The following is a 17,197-nucleotide window of genomic DNA, read 5'->3' on the forward strand; positions in this document are numbered from 1 at the left end:
AGGCTGCTGATTACTCAGATTCTTATAAACAATCATGATAAAAATGTACAGGTAACACTGAAAAGTTCAGTGCCTCTGAAATGTGATATTTATTTACCAGGGTCAGATCAGCATTTCACTGTTTTTGGTTATGGCCACAGGCCTTTAAAATAAATTGCAAAGATCATAATAGAAAAAATTGAGAGAAAGCTTGTTAGTGTAAGACTGTAGTGATATTTAATGTTAATCTAACAAACAACTCAACATGTATTGAGAACTATGCTGGCAATACCAAAATAAATTGACAAATTCTATGCCTTCAAGGAGTTCAAAGTCAAATAGGGGAGAGAGGTAACTTGAGGACTAATGTAATACAATTTTAATACTATAAAATAAAACGTAATAGAAGTGAGTATGATATGAGAACACAGGAAGAGATCATGAATTCTAAAAAGGATAAAGAACAGAGGAACAGAAGAATGTTTTGGTGATTTTGTTACAAAGATAATATGTGAGCAGAGTCTTAAAGTATGAGCAAATCTCACCATTGGCAGTAGTAGGAACAGGAAATTCCAGGTAGAAGAAACATCATAAATAACCACTGTTGTTATAAAGGGATTCCATTGTCTTGACTATTCATTACCATGTTCACATAGTGACCAAAAGTGTTGGCTCTCATCACTAATTATTAAGAGAAATGCAAATCAAAACCACAATGAGATATCAACTCATACCAGACAAAATGGCTATCATCAAAAAATCTACTAATAACAAATGTTGGAGAGGATGTGGAGAAAAGGAAAGTCTCAGAAACTGTTGATGGGAATGTAATTTGGTGCAGCCACTATGGAGAACAGTATGGCAGTTCCTCTAAAAACTAAAAATTGAATTACCATATGATCCAGCAATTCCACTCCTGGGTATATATCCAGAAAAAGTGAAAACAATAATTCGAAAAGATACATGCACCTCAACATTTATAGAAGCACTATTTACAATAACCAAGACATGGAAGCAACCCAAATGTCCATCAACAGACAACTGGGTTAAGAAGATGTGGTGTGTGTGTATATATATATATATATATATATATATATATATATACACACAAACACACAATAAAATAATACTCAGCCATAAAAAAGAATAAAATACTGCAATTTGCAGCAACATGGATGGACCTAGAGAATATTATGCTTAGAGAAAGACAAGTCTGACTCAGACAGAAACAGAAACAGACTCATAGACACAGAAAACAAACTGGTGGTTACCAAAGGGGCGAGGGAAGGGGTGGAGGACAAATTAGGAATATGGGATTAACATATATTGGGTTGGCCAAAAAGTTCATTCTGGTTTTTTTGTAAGAGCTTATGGAAAAACCCGAACAAACTTTTTGGCCAACCCAATACAGACTACTATATATAAAGTAGATAAGCCACAAGGATTTAAAGTATAGCACAGGGAATTATATCCATTATCTTGAAATAAGCTTATAATGGAATAGAATCTGCAAAAATATTGAATCACTATGCTGTACACCTGAGATTAACACAAAAATATTGTAAATCAACTACACTTCAATTAAAAAAAAAGTCCTGAAGAAAAGTGCTAATTCTAAATAAGTGTCCAGCTCCAACAGAAGATGTATAGTAGCTAAATACATTTCCCTGTAGTAGAATAAGCAAGTTAACTTTTCCTGTATTATGCTAGTTAAAATTCTTTAGGCTCTCCATTGTATACTCTTGACTCCTTTGTCATACATTAGGTGACCATAGGTGTGTGGGTTTATCTCTGCACTTTCTATCTTATTCCACTGATCTATATTTCTGTTTTTGTGCCAGTACCATACTGTTTTGATGACCATAACTTTGTAGTATAGTCTGACGTCAGGGAAGCTGATTCCTCCAGCTCCGTTTTTCTTTCTTAAGATTGCTTTGGCTATTCGTGGTCTTTTGTGTTTCCATTCAAATTGTAAAGGTTTTGTTCTAATTCTGTGAAAAATGCCATTGGTAATTTGATAAGGATTGCATTGAACCTGCAGATTGTTTTGGGTAGTATAGTCATTTTCACAATATTGATTCTTAAAGTGGATATATGTATAACTGATTCACTTTGCTGTACACTTGAAACTAACACAACATTGTAAATCAACTATACTCCAATAAATTTTTTTTAAGAAAAGATAAGGGCTTCCCTGGTGGCGCAGTGGTTGAGAGTACACCTGCTGATGCAGGGGACACGAGTTCGTGCCCCGGTCCGGGAAGATACCACATGCCGCAGAGCGGCTGGGCCCATGAGCCATGGCTGCTGAGCCTGCGCGTCCAGAGCCTGTGCTCCACAACGGGAGAGGTCACAACAGTGAGAGGCCCGCGTACCGAAAAAAAAAAAAAAGGAAAAGAAAAGATAATGTAGGCGGTCTTTTAGCTTAGAAGTTACAATGATACAGATTTAGTGGACTAAGAAATAAGCATGGGAGTGTACTGCCTTAAAGACTGTATGAGTTTTGGAAAGGTAAAACTAACTAGATAAAGTGGTTTATTACAACCACTTTAGCTCTGATTCTACCTAAAAAAATCCATATTCAAAACTGTTCATTTGTTCAATATAATATTTCAATCTAAGCTTCACTAATATGGATTTGTATCTGCCACAGAAATAGCCTGTCAATTCATGGGAAAGGAGAATAGGTAAAGCATTTGATGGTGTTTGTCTATTCAGTCCTTAAAATATTGTAATTAGACATTAAATTTATAAAGTCCAAGATTTAAAATGTGCAAAACTTCCATTAAGTTCAGCACTATATAACTCAACACACCATTTATGATCAAAGAAAGATTTAAAAGCGAACCAAAATAAATTGGCTAGAAAGAGAACTCAATGAATGTCAATACTCCCATTCATTCTGAGTCAGAATAAAAAGAATTCCTTTATGTTTTTGTTGTGAACTTCAAGTACTTATATGTGCATGGAATCAGCTGTTAAATATTTATGTTATCAAACAGGAATTCCTATTACTTAATTTAGTAGTAAAAGATAAAACATTTAAGGCACCTGGAAACCACTGTGTGGCCTTTATTTTGTATTTCTTCCTATATTTAATGTCACTGGAGAATAAAGAAACTTGGATTAAAATTCTTACATTTCATACATGCCTAGATTGGTAATTAATCTTTACTCAGTAGTTCACAAACCTAATTTTTATAAAATTACATGTAGTTTCTGTGCTTAGCTGATTTCTTAAATCACACTTTTGGAACAAGCATACTCAGAGAGGTTATCATCAGGAGATATTACATTCCTTTTCCTTGTCAAACAAGTCATGCAAGTAAACTGCTTTAAGTAGCTTTGAAGAATGTGGTTTGTACGAAAACTTCATACTGTCAAAATTCTTTCCATAACTCACACTATAAATGAATAAAAATCTGTGTTTTCATCATGAAAATAAACCTTGGAATTTTGATACAAAAGGATTCCTCTGTTTCTGTTGTATCCATATTTTCTCCTCTATATCAACACATTCCATAATAAGAAACTAGAACACCATGCTTACCATTCTCATCACTACATATAAAAAATTATTGTGTCTATTTCTATATTTGAGGATATGAAAGAGAAAGTGAAAGAATGCTTGATTCATGAACATTTAGTTACTCTTTAAGCATTTCTTATATCATACCTATCATTTGAACGGCTACAAGGTTTGCACCTAATTTCACTGTGCACTATGATTCTATTTATTTTATTTTGTGGCATCACCATAAAGAAAAATGTTAACAGCATTTTATCAGTCTGTTTTTTCCAAAAGAAATCATAGCTCATGATATTATCTTCAATTGCTAGATTTTAAAATGTGTCTCAGAAAATGTTACAAGCCCCACACATTTAAAAATGGTGAGAGTATAATTCAAACATAACTTTTAAATATTAAAAGCCCATGATATTCATCCATTTGAGATACATTTACTAAACACCCACTATTTGTAGAAACAGGGATTAGTGTACTAATTCAGTACTGTCCTCATTCCTCACTGAATGTTTAATTAAAAGTCCTTGAAATGCATAAAAATGATTTCCAAAAGGGCTTAGGAGACTGCAATTTAACAGAATAGGGCAAGTAAAATGAATAAAAAACTTTTGTTGCATGGTAAATTTTAATAATATACTATTATTTCAATACTCAACAGTTCATTACCTTGAAGATATTTGAGATTCCTCATCCATCAACTTGCTATATAGTAAGGATTAATTATAAATAATCAAAACCTATAAAGTAAAAAAAAAATTGTACAAATATATGTTCTTTACTTTCTCCCTAAAATAGCTTGAGGAAGGTAAAAAATTCTAATGCAATAAAAAAAAAATTCAAATAAACTTCTGCGGAACTATGAAGGTACTATATAAACAAAAGAGTCAATTTTGTAAGCCATTCTTGGTTTTTTGTTGCTTTTCTTTTAGCTGAGTTTTCTTCCTTAACTGCTATGGAGTATGTAAACAGAAAGAGGCAAAACAGTGCTATCTGGTGATCAAACACACTAAAAAGTACCAAGAGTAATTATATTGTTCCTTTAATCAGAATAACAAAAATACCTTGGGGAGGGTCCAAGGTGAGATGTGGAATGAGGGCACTGGTATTGTTTATATGTGAAATGTAGCCTTTAAAAAGTGCATGTCACAAAAAATCATTACGTATCACCATTTCAGCAAAGCAGTTAAGTCCAAACATTTTACCATGCCTGGAAAGAATGTGATGCATGCATAAACAAGTTTTCCCCCCCATATGAAAGATTCTGATATTTATAATGTTATAAATATAAGATTTCACATAGAATAATCATACTATGTTTTCATATTATACATTCTGCTTGTTAAACTCAAGTAACTTTCACACATGCATTTAAAAATAAAATATGGCAAACATAACAAAAATTTAATTATAAATTCAAGAGTCCTTTTGCCCCTTTTGAATATTAAGGCTTATAAATCCAAGATATTTTTTAAAATAAAATGATTATTTTTCTTAAATGTAGGCCTTTCACTTGAGAACAAAAAAAAATTTTTTTAATTAAAAGAAAACATACACTAGAAATGATGTAAGAATTTTGTAGAAAATTTTCCCACTGATATTCAACTTAACTAATCGCATTTAAAACAAAACGATGAGCTATGTGATCCAGCTCAACTTATAATCAAGTTTTTGTAATTTTTTTTCAACTTTACCTTGCAAAATATCCTTGGGCAAATCATAAAAAGACACCCCCCACACACACACACAGTTCTGTGCTTGATTCTAAAACTCCAATTAGCATTTTAGTTTCTAGTTACAGTGTATCATAAAAAAAAAAAAAAAAACTTACTTGATCTGTCCCATAAGGCAGTATGTTCAGAGAAATGAAGGCTGTCATTTTCCAGAGTTGTTTTCTGATCATGTGCAGTACCTTTGGAGTGTCTATGAAATAATCGGCTAGCAAAACCTTCCAATTTCTGAAGAGCAGTTGTACCTGTATACTGATTACAGGGTAGTTCTCTATAAGCTGCCATTCATGTGTATTTACACTTAATTTAAAGTAACTGAAAATATTTCCAGAAGGAGCTCAACAACTTCTTACACAGAAGCCAAGAGCTATGCATGTATCAAACTTCCTGTTTGCAGTGTATTCAAACCACTACTGCTGTTCTGTTTCCTGTTAATATAAAACAGCACATTACTGAGCCTTTCTTAGCAAAACTGTTCATCTCAACTAGAGATGAAGATTTTAAAGACTTGCAATATCATCCTAAAAGGCTATGTTTAAGAGTGTTTTAATATTAATATACACGTTAATGAGAACATTAAATATAAAGCTTTACATATGGATAGTAGGCTGAAAAAAATTTTTTAAAAAGGAAAAGTAGTTAAACGTGTATTACAACCCAATACAAACAACTGAAGGCCAAACCACTCTCCAAATATAATATGTTGAAAAGGTTGTGTTTTATCCAGGAAATCAGCTAATACAGATTAGTATAGATTTTATGAATCCTTATAAATAGTTAACTTTTCACTGAAAGCTGGTATGGGATATCACAAAACACCTGCAAAACAAATTTTAACACATAAATTTTAACGAAAAAAATCTGAACTAGCACTTAAAAAAACTCAATGTTGCTAACTCACTGACTAAAGTCTAATATAAAACTATATTTAGTGTGTCAGTATTGCTTACCAAACATAACCTGCTGACAAGTGCGTATCAGCAGTACATTTTCAAACATTCTAAAATTTGAAAAAATTATATAAGATTTAAAATTATATAAAATCAGCCATAGCAAGAAATTTCAATTGAGAGGGAAAAAAATCCTTCTAGTTGACTGAGACATGTTAATTTTTAAACTTAACACTGAGGACTACTGCTTACCTGATCCCTGATTTAGGGGTCTCACTTAGAAACAGCTCCTTTGGTTAAAAGTAAACTGTCCATTTGCATGAAAAAAGTAACCTGTGACATTTAACAATGATTCTGAGTACTTGCCTTCTGATACTTATTAAAGGATGAGAAATTTGTGTGGTTTTCTCTTTGGAAGCTTTAAATAAAGGAAAGAAAGAAGGAAGAAAAAAAAGGAAGGGAGGGAGGGAGGGAAGAAGGAAGGAGGAAAAGAAGGAAGGGAGGATATTTTTTAAAATCTATCTAAAAAAAGTCTTAATCAAGATTTTGTGCCTACTGTTTAACAAACAGAATAAATAGAGACAATAATGACAAATAGAATAAATAGGAATAATAATGTAATCAAATTAGGACACAACACACACACACACAGAGGAAACACTGACTAATGAATTTTGCCAAATAACAGCTCATTTGTGTACATTTTATTTTGTATAATAAAATTAGATCAATCTAAACAAACAGGTAACAGTATCTACAACACCAAACTTCTTAAATTGTAGCTTTCTGATAAATATGTGTGTATATAATAATAATTTCTTTATTAACATCTAACTTAATACAAAACAGACCCTGAACAGGTGTCTGCAGTCTTCAATAAACATCTACAGAGGATGAACTGTCTCTGAATGGGCATAAGTGCATAAAATTCCTGAATTCTTTGACTTGCTCTCTTGGTATAAATTCTATTCATCCTCAAGGCTCACCAAAAATGTCACATTTTCACTGAAGTTTCCCACATACTTTCTAGAAAAATAAACTGCTCTCTCCACTGTTTCCAATGATCTTATAATTTTGTTAAAATTTGCTATTTATAAATTTATGTCTCAAATTGTGAATTACTTGAATTCATAAATGCAGTACATGTGCTAGTTACATACTCAACAAATATATGTTGAAGTATTCAGTTTTAATAAATTAAAGGTCTAAGTAGAATCAAACACTTGAAAATATTTTAATTATATTTATGATAGGATCATATTTGTAAATTATCCAACGACCACCTAGTTGTTCATATATAAAGACAACAGCAATAGAAGTATGTCACTTAACTTCTTTTTCTCTACGTTCAGTCAGTTACTAAATTTATTCATTCTTTGAGTTTCATTTTTATTAGTGAAAATGTGGATTTCTAAAATAACTTGTTTTCTTTGCTTCCAGTCACTCCTTTCAATCACTCATCTCTGACATATTAACCTCCCCAAAATACTACACTCATGGCATTCCCTTGCCAAAAGTGCAAGCTAATTCTAACATTTCAGCCCCACGATATTCGTTTTTAACACATGTCTAGCCAGACTTATATCCAATGTTGCTTAAGTTTCATACAGATATTCCAGATTTCTAATTAGAAACGAAGATTAATTTATTTAAAGCAATGTATAAGCTTTATAACAAAATTACTATATCAAGAAGAAGAAAGTAATCTTCACTAGATGAAGAGCTAGAAAATACTACATTTAAAATTTCTTCATTTTTCTTCAATAAAACTCTTTATCTGTTACAAAGTCCTTAGAAAAAGTAGACTCTTTAGTCCTTAGAGCAATATTTCTATATATGGTATTGTGACCAGGAAACTGTTGCTATCAAAGTACTTAGGCAATTTGATTTTTATTAAAAAGAACTCTACTGGCATCTACTGCTAGAAAGAAACAACTACAGCTTTAACTAAAACTGAATTCTTTCATAATTCAAATTGTTAATAAGTATATTGCTTGCTATCCTTCCTGATGGTTTTTCAGAACTTGAATTTGTACTGATATCTAGCCATATACCCCAAAATTTCCTGTAATAACATATCTTATATCCTATTAATAGTTTAAATAGTGTATGGTAATAAAACTAGAGAGTAATCAACTTTGAAGTTATCAAGTCCTTATTTTTCATTCTGCATTAATTTTAGAAATTATAATAATTTTCAGAGTTGAAACTCCTTTGATTGCCATAAGGTATCACAAAATATTAGTTTATTTCTTATGTTTAATAATAGTAATGATACCTTACATTTACAAAGCATTTTACAACACATAAAATGGTTTCCATTGATTCATCAGATCTTTACAAATGAAGTAAGCAGGACAGGTATTATTATCCTTATTTTAAGATGAGAAAACAAACATAAATATTAAGTGACTTGTGCAAAGTAACCTATGTCTTCTGTCTCCTAAATCAAGGCTCCTTTGTACTGACAATAATGATTACCAAAAGTAAAGACTTTTTCAAACAACGGTGGGGAAGTAGGGATAAAAGGATGGTAGGAGGTGGGAATGGTTCTTGGACACACTGTCCAGAGTCTGAGATTCTGCTATGAGAATGTTTTCATTCAGATGGTCACCTTATAGCCATGCGATTTCATTGTCCACATTTATGTTTACAATCACCTTGGGGCCAAGTAGAAGTATGTACTTTATAGAGTTTGAAGGTTAAAGAAAAAAACATGGAAGCATATTTTATATGTAAATAATGTATTTGTTCCATGTAGAGGGCAAATGATATGACCATGACCCCTGCTATTCAAATAAAGCGTTTACAGTAATAGTTTTGCCTTTCCCAAAATGGATTCATACATTTTATAAATGGATTCACCTATTTAAGACTGGCTTCTTTCATTTAGCACAGCATAACTAACTGAGCTTCATCCATGTTGTGTGTTTTAAGAGCTTACTAATTTTTTTTTGAATAGTATTCCATGGTACTATTCAATAGTATTCCATTGTCAAAAATCAGTTAACCATATCTATGTGGGTCTACTCTGGATTTTCAATGTTGAAAATTTTGGAATTTTGAAATGTTGAAAATTGAAAATTTTCAGTGTTGAAAACTGATCTACCTATGTGTCGATTCTTTTTCATCAATAGCGTACGGTGTTGGTTACTGTGGCTTTTTAGTAAGTCTTAAATCTGACTGTAGAAATCTTTCAACATTTTTTTTTCTAAATTATTTTGGCTATTATAAGTTTCTTAGCTTTTCCATATAAATTTTAAAAGTCTATTTCTACAAAACTAATCTTGCTAGGATTTGAGATTATGTTTATTGAGAGAAATCATAACTATACTGAGTCTTTCAATCCATATTATATATTTCATTTTTGATTCATTTTCAATCATCTTTGATTTCTTTCATCAGTGTTTTAGCTTTCAGCATACAGATCCTATACATATTTTATTAGACTTATACTTAAGCATTTATTATTTTTAAATTGGAGCTATTGTAAATGGTGCTTTAAAAGATATTTACAATTGTTCATTGCCAGTATATAGAAATATGACTTATTTTTATATGCTAACCTTGTATACTCCAACCTTGCTAAACTCACTTATTATATTTAGGAATCTTTTTCTTTTTGTAGATTTCCTGGGATTTTCTATGCAGAAAATCATGTCATTTTCAAACAGATAGTTTGGCTAGGACATCCAGTAGTACATTAAACAAGTGGTAAAAGTGAAGATCCTTGCCTTATTCCCAATCTTAGGAAGAAATGGTTCACTTTCTCATCATTGTCAGCTGTAGAAATTTTTTTGTAGATGCCCCTTATTGAGATAAAGAAGTTTCCTTGTATTCCTAGTTAGTTCAGTGTTTTCATATATTACAGGGATGTTGAATTTTATCGAATACTTTTTCAGTATCTGTTGATATGATCATATGGTTTTACTTCTTTAGTCTGCTAGTATGGTGTATGACACTTACCAATTAATTCTCAAACATTAAACCAGCCTTGAATTCCCAGGATAAACACCTCTTGCTCTTGGTGTACTAATCTTTTTATATGTGGCTGGATTCACTTTATGAATATTTTATTGAAGATTTATATAAGTTTACAAGATACATTGTTGTGAACTTATTATTATGTACTGTCTTTGCACGATTTTGATATCAGGTTAAAAATGGCTGCATAAAATAAGTAGGCAAGTATTCTGTCTTTTATTTTCTGGAAGAGACTGTAGGGAACTGGTATCACCTCTTCCTGAAATTTTTGATAGTATTTGTCAGGAAAACTATTTGGGCCAGTAGTTCGTTTTTGGAAGGCCACAAATACTAATTCAATTTCTTCAATAGATATACTATTCAGTTATCTATATCATCTTCAATGAATATTGGTAGTTTTTGTCTTTCAAGAAATGATCTATTTCAACTAAGTTGTCAAATTCACGTGCATAAAGTTGTTTCTAAAATCCCCTTATTAGCCTTTAAATGTCTGTGGCATCTGTAGTTATATCCCCTCCTTCATTCCTGATATTGGTAATTTGCCTTCTCTTTTTTGGTCAGTCTGGTGAAAGGATTCTAATTTTTTATCTTTTTTAAAGAACCACCTTTTGTTTTCATTGATTTTCTCTATCATTTTTGCCATTTTCAGTTTAATAAATTCCTGTTCTTATCTTTTCCCCTTCCGTCTACTTTCTTTGGCTTTATTTTGCTCTTTTTCTAGTTTCATAATGTGGAAATTCAGATTATTTCCCTCTGAACAATGATATAGTACATCTAAAAAATTCTGAAACACTGAATTTTTTTAAATCTTTATTTATTTTATTAGTCATCCATTTTATACACATCAGTGTATAAAATGTCAATCCCAATCTCCAACCTCATCACACCACAACCGCCACCCCCCACCACTTTCCCCCCTTGGTGTCCATATGTTTTTCCTCTACTTCTGTGTCTCAATTTCTGCCCTGCAAACTGGTTCATCTGTACTATTTTCTAGATTCCACATATATGTGTTAATATACGATATTTGTTTTTCCCTTTCTGACTTCAATCTGTATGACAGTCTCTAGATGCATCCACGTCTCTACAAATGATCCAATTTAACTCCTTTTATGGCTGAGTAATATTCCATTGTTTATATATACCACATCTTCTTTATCCATTCATCAGTCAATGGGCATTTAGGTTGTTTCCAAGACCTGGCTATTGTAAAAGGTGTTGCAACAAACATTGTGGTGCACCTGTCTTTTTGAATTATGGTTTTCTCTGTGTGTATGCCCAGTAGTGGGATTCCTAGGTCATATGGTAATTCTATTTTTAGTTCTTTAAGGAACCTCCATACTTTCTCCATAGTGGCTGTATCAATTTACATTCCCAACAACAGTGCAAGAGGGTTCCCTTTTCTCCACACCCTCTCCAGCATTTGTTGCTTGTAGATTTGCTGATGATGCCCAATCTACCTGGTGTGAGGTGATACCTCACTGTAGTTTTGCTTTGAATTTCTCTAATAATCAGTGATGTTGAGCAGCTTTTCATGTGCTTCTTGGTCATTGGTATGTCTTCTTTGGAAAAATATATATTTAGGTCTTCTGCCCATTGTTGGATTGGGTTTTGTTGTTGTTGTTGTTTTTTGTTGTTTGTTTTTTTGCGGTACGCGGGCCTCTCACTGTTGTGGCCTCTCCCTTTGCGGAGCACAGGCTCCGTACACACAGGCTCAGCGGCCATGGCTCATGGGCCTAGCCACTCCGCGGCATGTAGGATCTTCCCACACCGGGGCACGAACCCATGTCCCCTGTTTCGGCAGGCGGACTCTCAGCCACTGCGCCACCAGGGAAGCCTGGGTTTTTTTTTTTTTAATATTGAACTGCATGAGCTGTTTATATATTTTGGAGATTGATCCTTTGTCCGCTGTTTCATTTGCAAATACTTTCTCCCATTCTGAGGGTTGTCTTTTCGTCTTGTTTATGGTTTCCTTTGCTGTGCAAAAGCTTTTAAGTTTCATTAGGTCTCATTTGTTTATTTTTGGTATTATTTCCATTACTCTAGGAGGTGGATCAAAACATATCTTGCTGTGATTTATGTCAAAGAGTGCTCTTCCTATGTTTTCCTCCAAGAGTTTTATAGTGCCCAGTCTTAAATTTAGGTCTCTAATCCATTTTGAGTTTATTTTTGTGTATGGTGCTAGGGAGTGTTCTAATTTCATTCTTTTACATGGAGCTGTCCAATTTTCCCAGCACCACTTACAAGAGACTGTCTTTTCTCCATTGTATATACTTGCCTCCTTTGTCATAGATTAGTTGACCATAGGTGCGTGGTTTTATCTCTAGGCTTTCTATCCTGTTCCATTGATCTATTTCTGTTTTTGTACAATATCATATTGTCTTGATTACTGTAGCTTTGTACTGTAGTCTGAAGACAGGGAATTTGATTCCTCCAGCTCCGTTTTTTTCCCTCAAGACTGCTTTGGCTATTCGGGGTCTTTTGTGTCTCCATACAAATTTTAAAATTTTTTGTTCTAGTTCTATAAAAAATGCCATTGGTAACTTGATAGGGATTGCATTGAATCTGTAGATTGCTTTGGGTAGTATAGTCTTTTTCACAATATTGATTCTTCTAATCCAAGAACATGGTATATCTCTCCATCTGTTGGTATCATCTTTCATTTTTTTCATCAGTATCTGAAGTTTTCTGCATACAGGTCTTTTGTCTCCCTAGGTAGGTTTATTCCTAGGTATTTTATTCTTTTTGTTGCAATGGTAAATGGGAGTGTTTCCTTAAGTTCACTTTCAGATTTTTCATCATTAGTGTATAGGAATGCAAGAGATTTCTGTGCATTAATTTTGTATCCTGCAACTTTACCAAATTCATTGATTAGCTCTAGTAGTTTTCTGGTGGCATCTTTAGGATTCTCTATGTATAATATCATGTCATCTGCAATCAGTGACAATTTTACTTCTTATTTTCCAATTTGTATTCCTTTTATTTTTCTCCTCTGATTGCTGTGTCTACGACTTCCAAAACTATGTTGAATAACAGGGGTGAGAGTGAACATCCTGCTCTGTTCCTGATCTTAGAGGAAATGCTTTCAGTTTTTCACCATTGAGAATGATGTTTGCTGTGGGTTTGTCATATATGGCCTTTTATGTTGAAGTAGGTTCCCTCTATGCCCACTTTCTGGAGAGGTTTTATCGTAAATGAGTGTTGAATTTTGTCAAAAGCTTTTTCTGCATCTATTGAGATGATCATATGGTTTTTCTTCTTCAATTTGTTAATATGGTGTATCAAATTGATTGATTTGCATATATTGAAGAATCCTTGAATATCTGGGATAAATCCCACTTGACCATGGTGTATGATCCTTTTAATGTGTTGTTGGATTCTGTTTGCTAGTATTTTGTTGAGGATTTTTGCATCTATATTCATCAGTGATACTGGTAATTTTCTTTTTTGTAGTATCTTTGTCTGGTTTTGGTATCAGGATGATGGTGGCCTCGTAGAATTAGTTTGGAAGTTTTCCTTCCTCTGAAATTTTCTGAAGAGTTTGAGAAGGATAGGAGTTAGGTCTTCTCGAAATGTTTGATAGAATTCACCTGTGAAGCCATCTAGTCCTGTACTTTTGTTTGCTGGAAGATTTTTAATCACAGTTTCAATTTCATTACTTGTGATTGGGCTGGTCATATTTTCTGTTTCTTCCTGGTTCAGTCTTGGAAGGTTATACCTTCTTAAGAATTTGTCCATTGCTTCCAGGTTGTCCATTCTATTGGCATAGAGTTGCTTGTAGTAGTCTCTTAGGATGCTTTGTATTTCTGCCACATCTGTTGTAACATCTCCTTTTTCATTTCCAATTATATTGATTTGAGTCCTCTCTCTCTTTTTCTTAATGAGTCTGGCTAATGGTTTATCAATGTTTATCTTCTCAAAGAACCAGCTTTTAGTTTTATTGATCTTTGCTATTGTTCTCTTTGTTTCTATTTCATTTATTTCTGCTCTGATCTTTATGATTTCTTTCCTTCTGCTAACGTTGGATTTTGTTTGTTCTTCTTTCTCTAGTTCCTTAAGGTGTAACGTTAGATTGTTTATTTGAGATTGTTTCTTGAGGTAGGCTTGTATAGCTATAAACTTCCCTCTTAGAACAGCTTTTGCTGCATCCCATAGGTTTTGAGTCGTTGTGTTTTCATTGTCATTTTTCTCTAGGTCTTTTTTGATTTCTTCTTTGATTTCTTCAGTGATCTCTTGGTTATTTAGTAACGTATTGTTTAGCCTCCATGTGTTTGTCTTTTTTACGTTTTTTTTCCCTGTAATTGATTTCTAATCTCATAGCGTTGTGGTCAGAAAAGATGCTTGATATGATTTCAATTTTCTTAAAATTACCAAGGCTTGATTTGTGACCCAAGATGTGATCTATCCTGGAGAATGTTCCGTGCACACTTGAGAAGAAAGTGTAATACGCTCTTTTTGGATGGAATATCCTATAAATATCAATTAAATCTATCTGGTCTATTGTGTCATTTAAAGCTTGTGTTTCCTTATTAATTTTTTTGGTTGCTCTGTCCTTTGGTTTAAGTGAGGTGTTAAAGTCCCCCACTATTAGTGTTACTGCTATTTCCTCTCTTATAGCTGTTAGCAGTTGCCTTATGTATTGAGGTGCTCCTATGTTGGGTGCATACATATTTATAATTGTTATATCTTCTTCTAGGATTGATCCCTTGATCATTATCTAGTGTCCTTCTTTGCCTCTTGTAACATTTTTTTTTTAAAGTCTATTTTATCTGATATGAGTATTGCTACTCCAGCTTTCTTTTGATTTCCATTTGCATGGAATATCTTTTTCCATCCCCTCACTTTCAGTCTGTATGTGTCCCTAGGTCTGAAGTGGGGCTCTTGTAGACAGCATATACATAGGTCTTGTTTTTGTATCCATTCAGCGAGCTTGTCTTTTGGTTGGAGCATTTAATCCATTCATGTTTATGGTAATTATCGATATGTATGTTCCTATGACCACTTTCTTAATTGCTTTGGGTTTGTTTTGGTAGGTCCTTTTCTTCTCTTGTGTTTCTCACTTAGAGAAGTTCCTTTAGCATTTGTTGTAGAGCTGGTTTAGTAGTGCTGAATTCTCTTAGCTTTTGCTTGTCTGTAAATCGTTTGATTTCTCCATTGAATCTGAATGATATCCTTGCCGGGTAGGGTAATCTTGGTTGTAGGTTCTTCCCTTTCATCACATTAAGCATATCATGCCACTCCTTTCTGGCTTGTAGAGTTTCCGCTGAAAGATCAGCTGTTAATGTTATGGGGATTCCCTTGTATGTTATTTGATGATTTTCCCTTGCTGCTTTCAATAATTTTTCTTTGTCTTTAATTTTGATTATTATGTATTTCGGCGTGTTTCTCCTTGGTTTTATCCTCCCTGGGACTCTCTGCACTTCCTGGACTTGGGTAGCTACTTCCTTTCCCATGTTAGGGAAGTTTTTGACTATAATCTCTTCAAATATTTTCTTGGGTCATTTCTCTCTCTCTCTTCTCCTTCTGGGACCCCTATAATGCAAATGTTGTTGCGTTTAATGTTGTCCCAGAGATCTCCTAGGCTGTCTTCATTTCTTTTTATTCTTTTTTCTTTATTCTGTTCCGCAGCAGTGAATTCCACCATTCTGTCTTCCAGGTCACTTATCCGCTCTTCTGCCTCAGTTATTCTGCTATTGATTCCTTCTAGTGTATATTTCATTTCAGTTATTGTATTGTTCATCTCTGTTTGTTTGTTCTTTAATTCTTCTAGATCTTTGTTAAACATGTCTTGCATCTTCTCCATCTTTGCCTCCATTCTTTTTCCGAGGTGCTGGATCATCTTCACTATCATTATTCTGAATTCTTTTTTTGGAAGATTGCCTATCTCCATTTCATTCAGTTGTTTTTCTGGGGTTTTATCTTGTTCCTTCATCGGGTACATTGCCCTCTGCCTTTTCATCTTGTCTATCTTTCTGTGAATGTGTGTGCAGTTCCTCACGCTGCAGGATTGTAGTTCTTCTTGCTTCTGCTGTCTGCCCTCTGGTGGATGAGGCTATCTAAGAGGCTTGTGTAAGTTTCCTGATGGGAGGGACTGGCAGTGGGTAGAGCTGGCTGTTGCTCTGATGGGCAGAGTTCAGTAAAACTTTAATCTGCTTGTCTGCTGATGGGTGGGGCTGGGTTCCCTCCCTGTTGGTTGTTTGGCCTGAGGCGACCCAACACTGGAGCCTACCCAGGGCTGTTTAGTTGGGCTAATGGCGGATTCTGGGAGGGCTCACACCAAGGAGTACTTCGCAGAACTTCTGCTCCCAGTGTCCTTGTCCCTTGTTGAACCACAGCTGCCCCCGCCTCTGCAGGAGACCCTCTAACACTAGCAGGTAGGCCTGGTTCAGTCTCCTACATGGTCCCTGCTCCTTCCCCTGGGTCCCAATGTGCACACTACTTTGTGTGTGCCCTCCAAGAGTGGAGTCTCTGTCCGTCCGTCCCCCCCCCACCCCGTCCTGCAGAAGTCCTGCAATCAAATCCCACTAGCCTTCAAAGTCTGATTCTCTAGGAATTCCTCCTCCCATTGTCAGACCCCCAGGTTGGGAAGCCTGAAGTGTGGCTCAGAACCTTCACTCCAGTGGGTGGACTTCTGTGGTATTAGTGTTCTCCAGTTTGTGAGTCACCCACCCAGCAGTTATGGGATTTGATTTTATTGTGATAGCGCCCCTCCTACTGTCTCATTGAGGCTTCTCCTTTGTCTTTGCATGTGGGGTATCTTTTTTGGTGAATTCCAGTGTCTTCTTGTTGATGATTGTTCAGCATTTAGTTGTGATTCCGGTGTTTTCGAAAGAGGGAGAGCACGTCTCTCTACTCTGCCATTTTGATCCAATCTCCCTCCATCTTCAATCTCCTTCATTTTCATTTTCATTCAGTACAAAAATATTTTCTAGTTTCCCTTAAGACTTTATCTTTATCTTTGGATTATTTAGAAGTATGCTGTTTAAATTAACAAATATATGAGAATTTTCTTCATATCTTTCTGTTATTGATTTCTAGTTAGTCCCATTATGGTCAGAGAACATATTCTGCATGATTTTTATTTTTTTTTT

At 34.1% G+C, this 17,197-nt stretch overlaps 1 protein-coding gene across 3 annotated transcripts in view; it reads right to left on the reverse strand.

Annotated features, from left to right (window-relative positions):
• The window catches only part of PRKACB (protein kinase cAMP-activated catalytic subunit beta), a 136,871-nt gene that overhangs the window by 74,247 nt on the left and 45,427 nt on the right, over window positions 1–17,197 (reverse strand). Inside the window, exon 2 of one of the 3 annotated variants that reach the window (XM_082834718.1) lies at window positions 5,334–5,484. The exons of 1 other annotated variant lie outside the window; for it this stretch is intronic. In XM_082834718.1, coding sequence (XP_082690844.1) covers window position 5,334 — 1 coding nt within the window. In that variant the 5' untranslated portion in view covers window positions 5,335–5,484. Of the gene's footprint in view, window positions 1–5,333; window positions 5,723–17,197 lie in introns of those variants that run through there. One more of the 3 variants, XM_082834715.1, reaches the window with a different exon arrangement.

Source organism: Leucopleurus acutus (assembly GCF_964270905.1).
Source record: "Leucopleurus acutus genome assembly, chromosome: 2".
In the NCBI taxonomy this organism is placed as follows: Eukaryota; Metazoa; Chordata; class Mammalia; order Artiodactyla; family Delphinidae; genus Leucopleurus; species Leucopleurus acutus.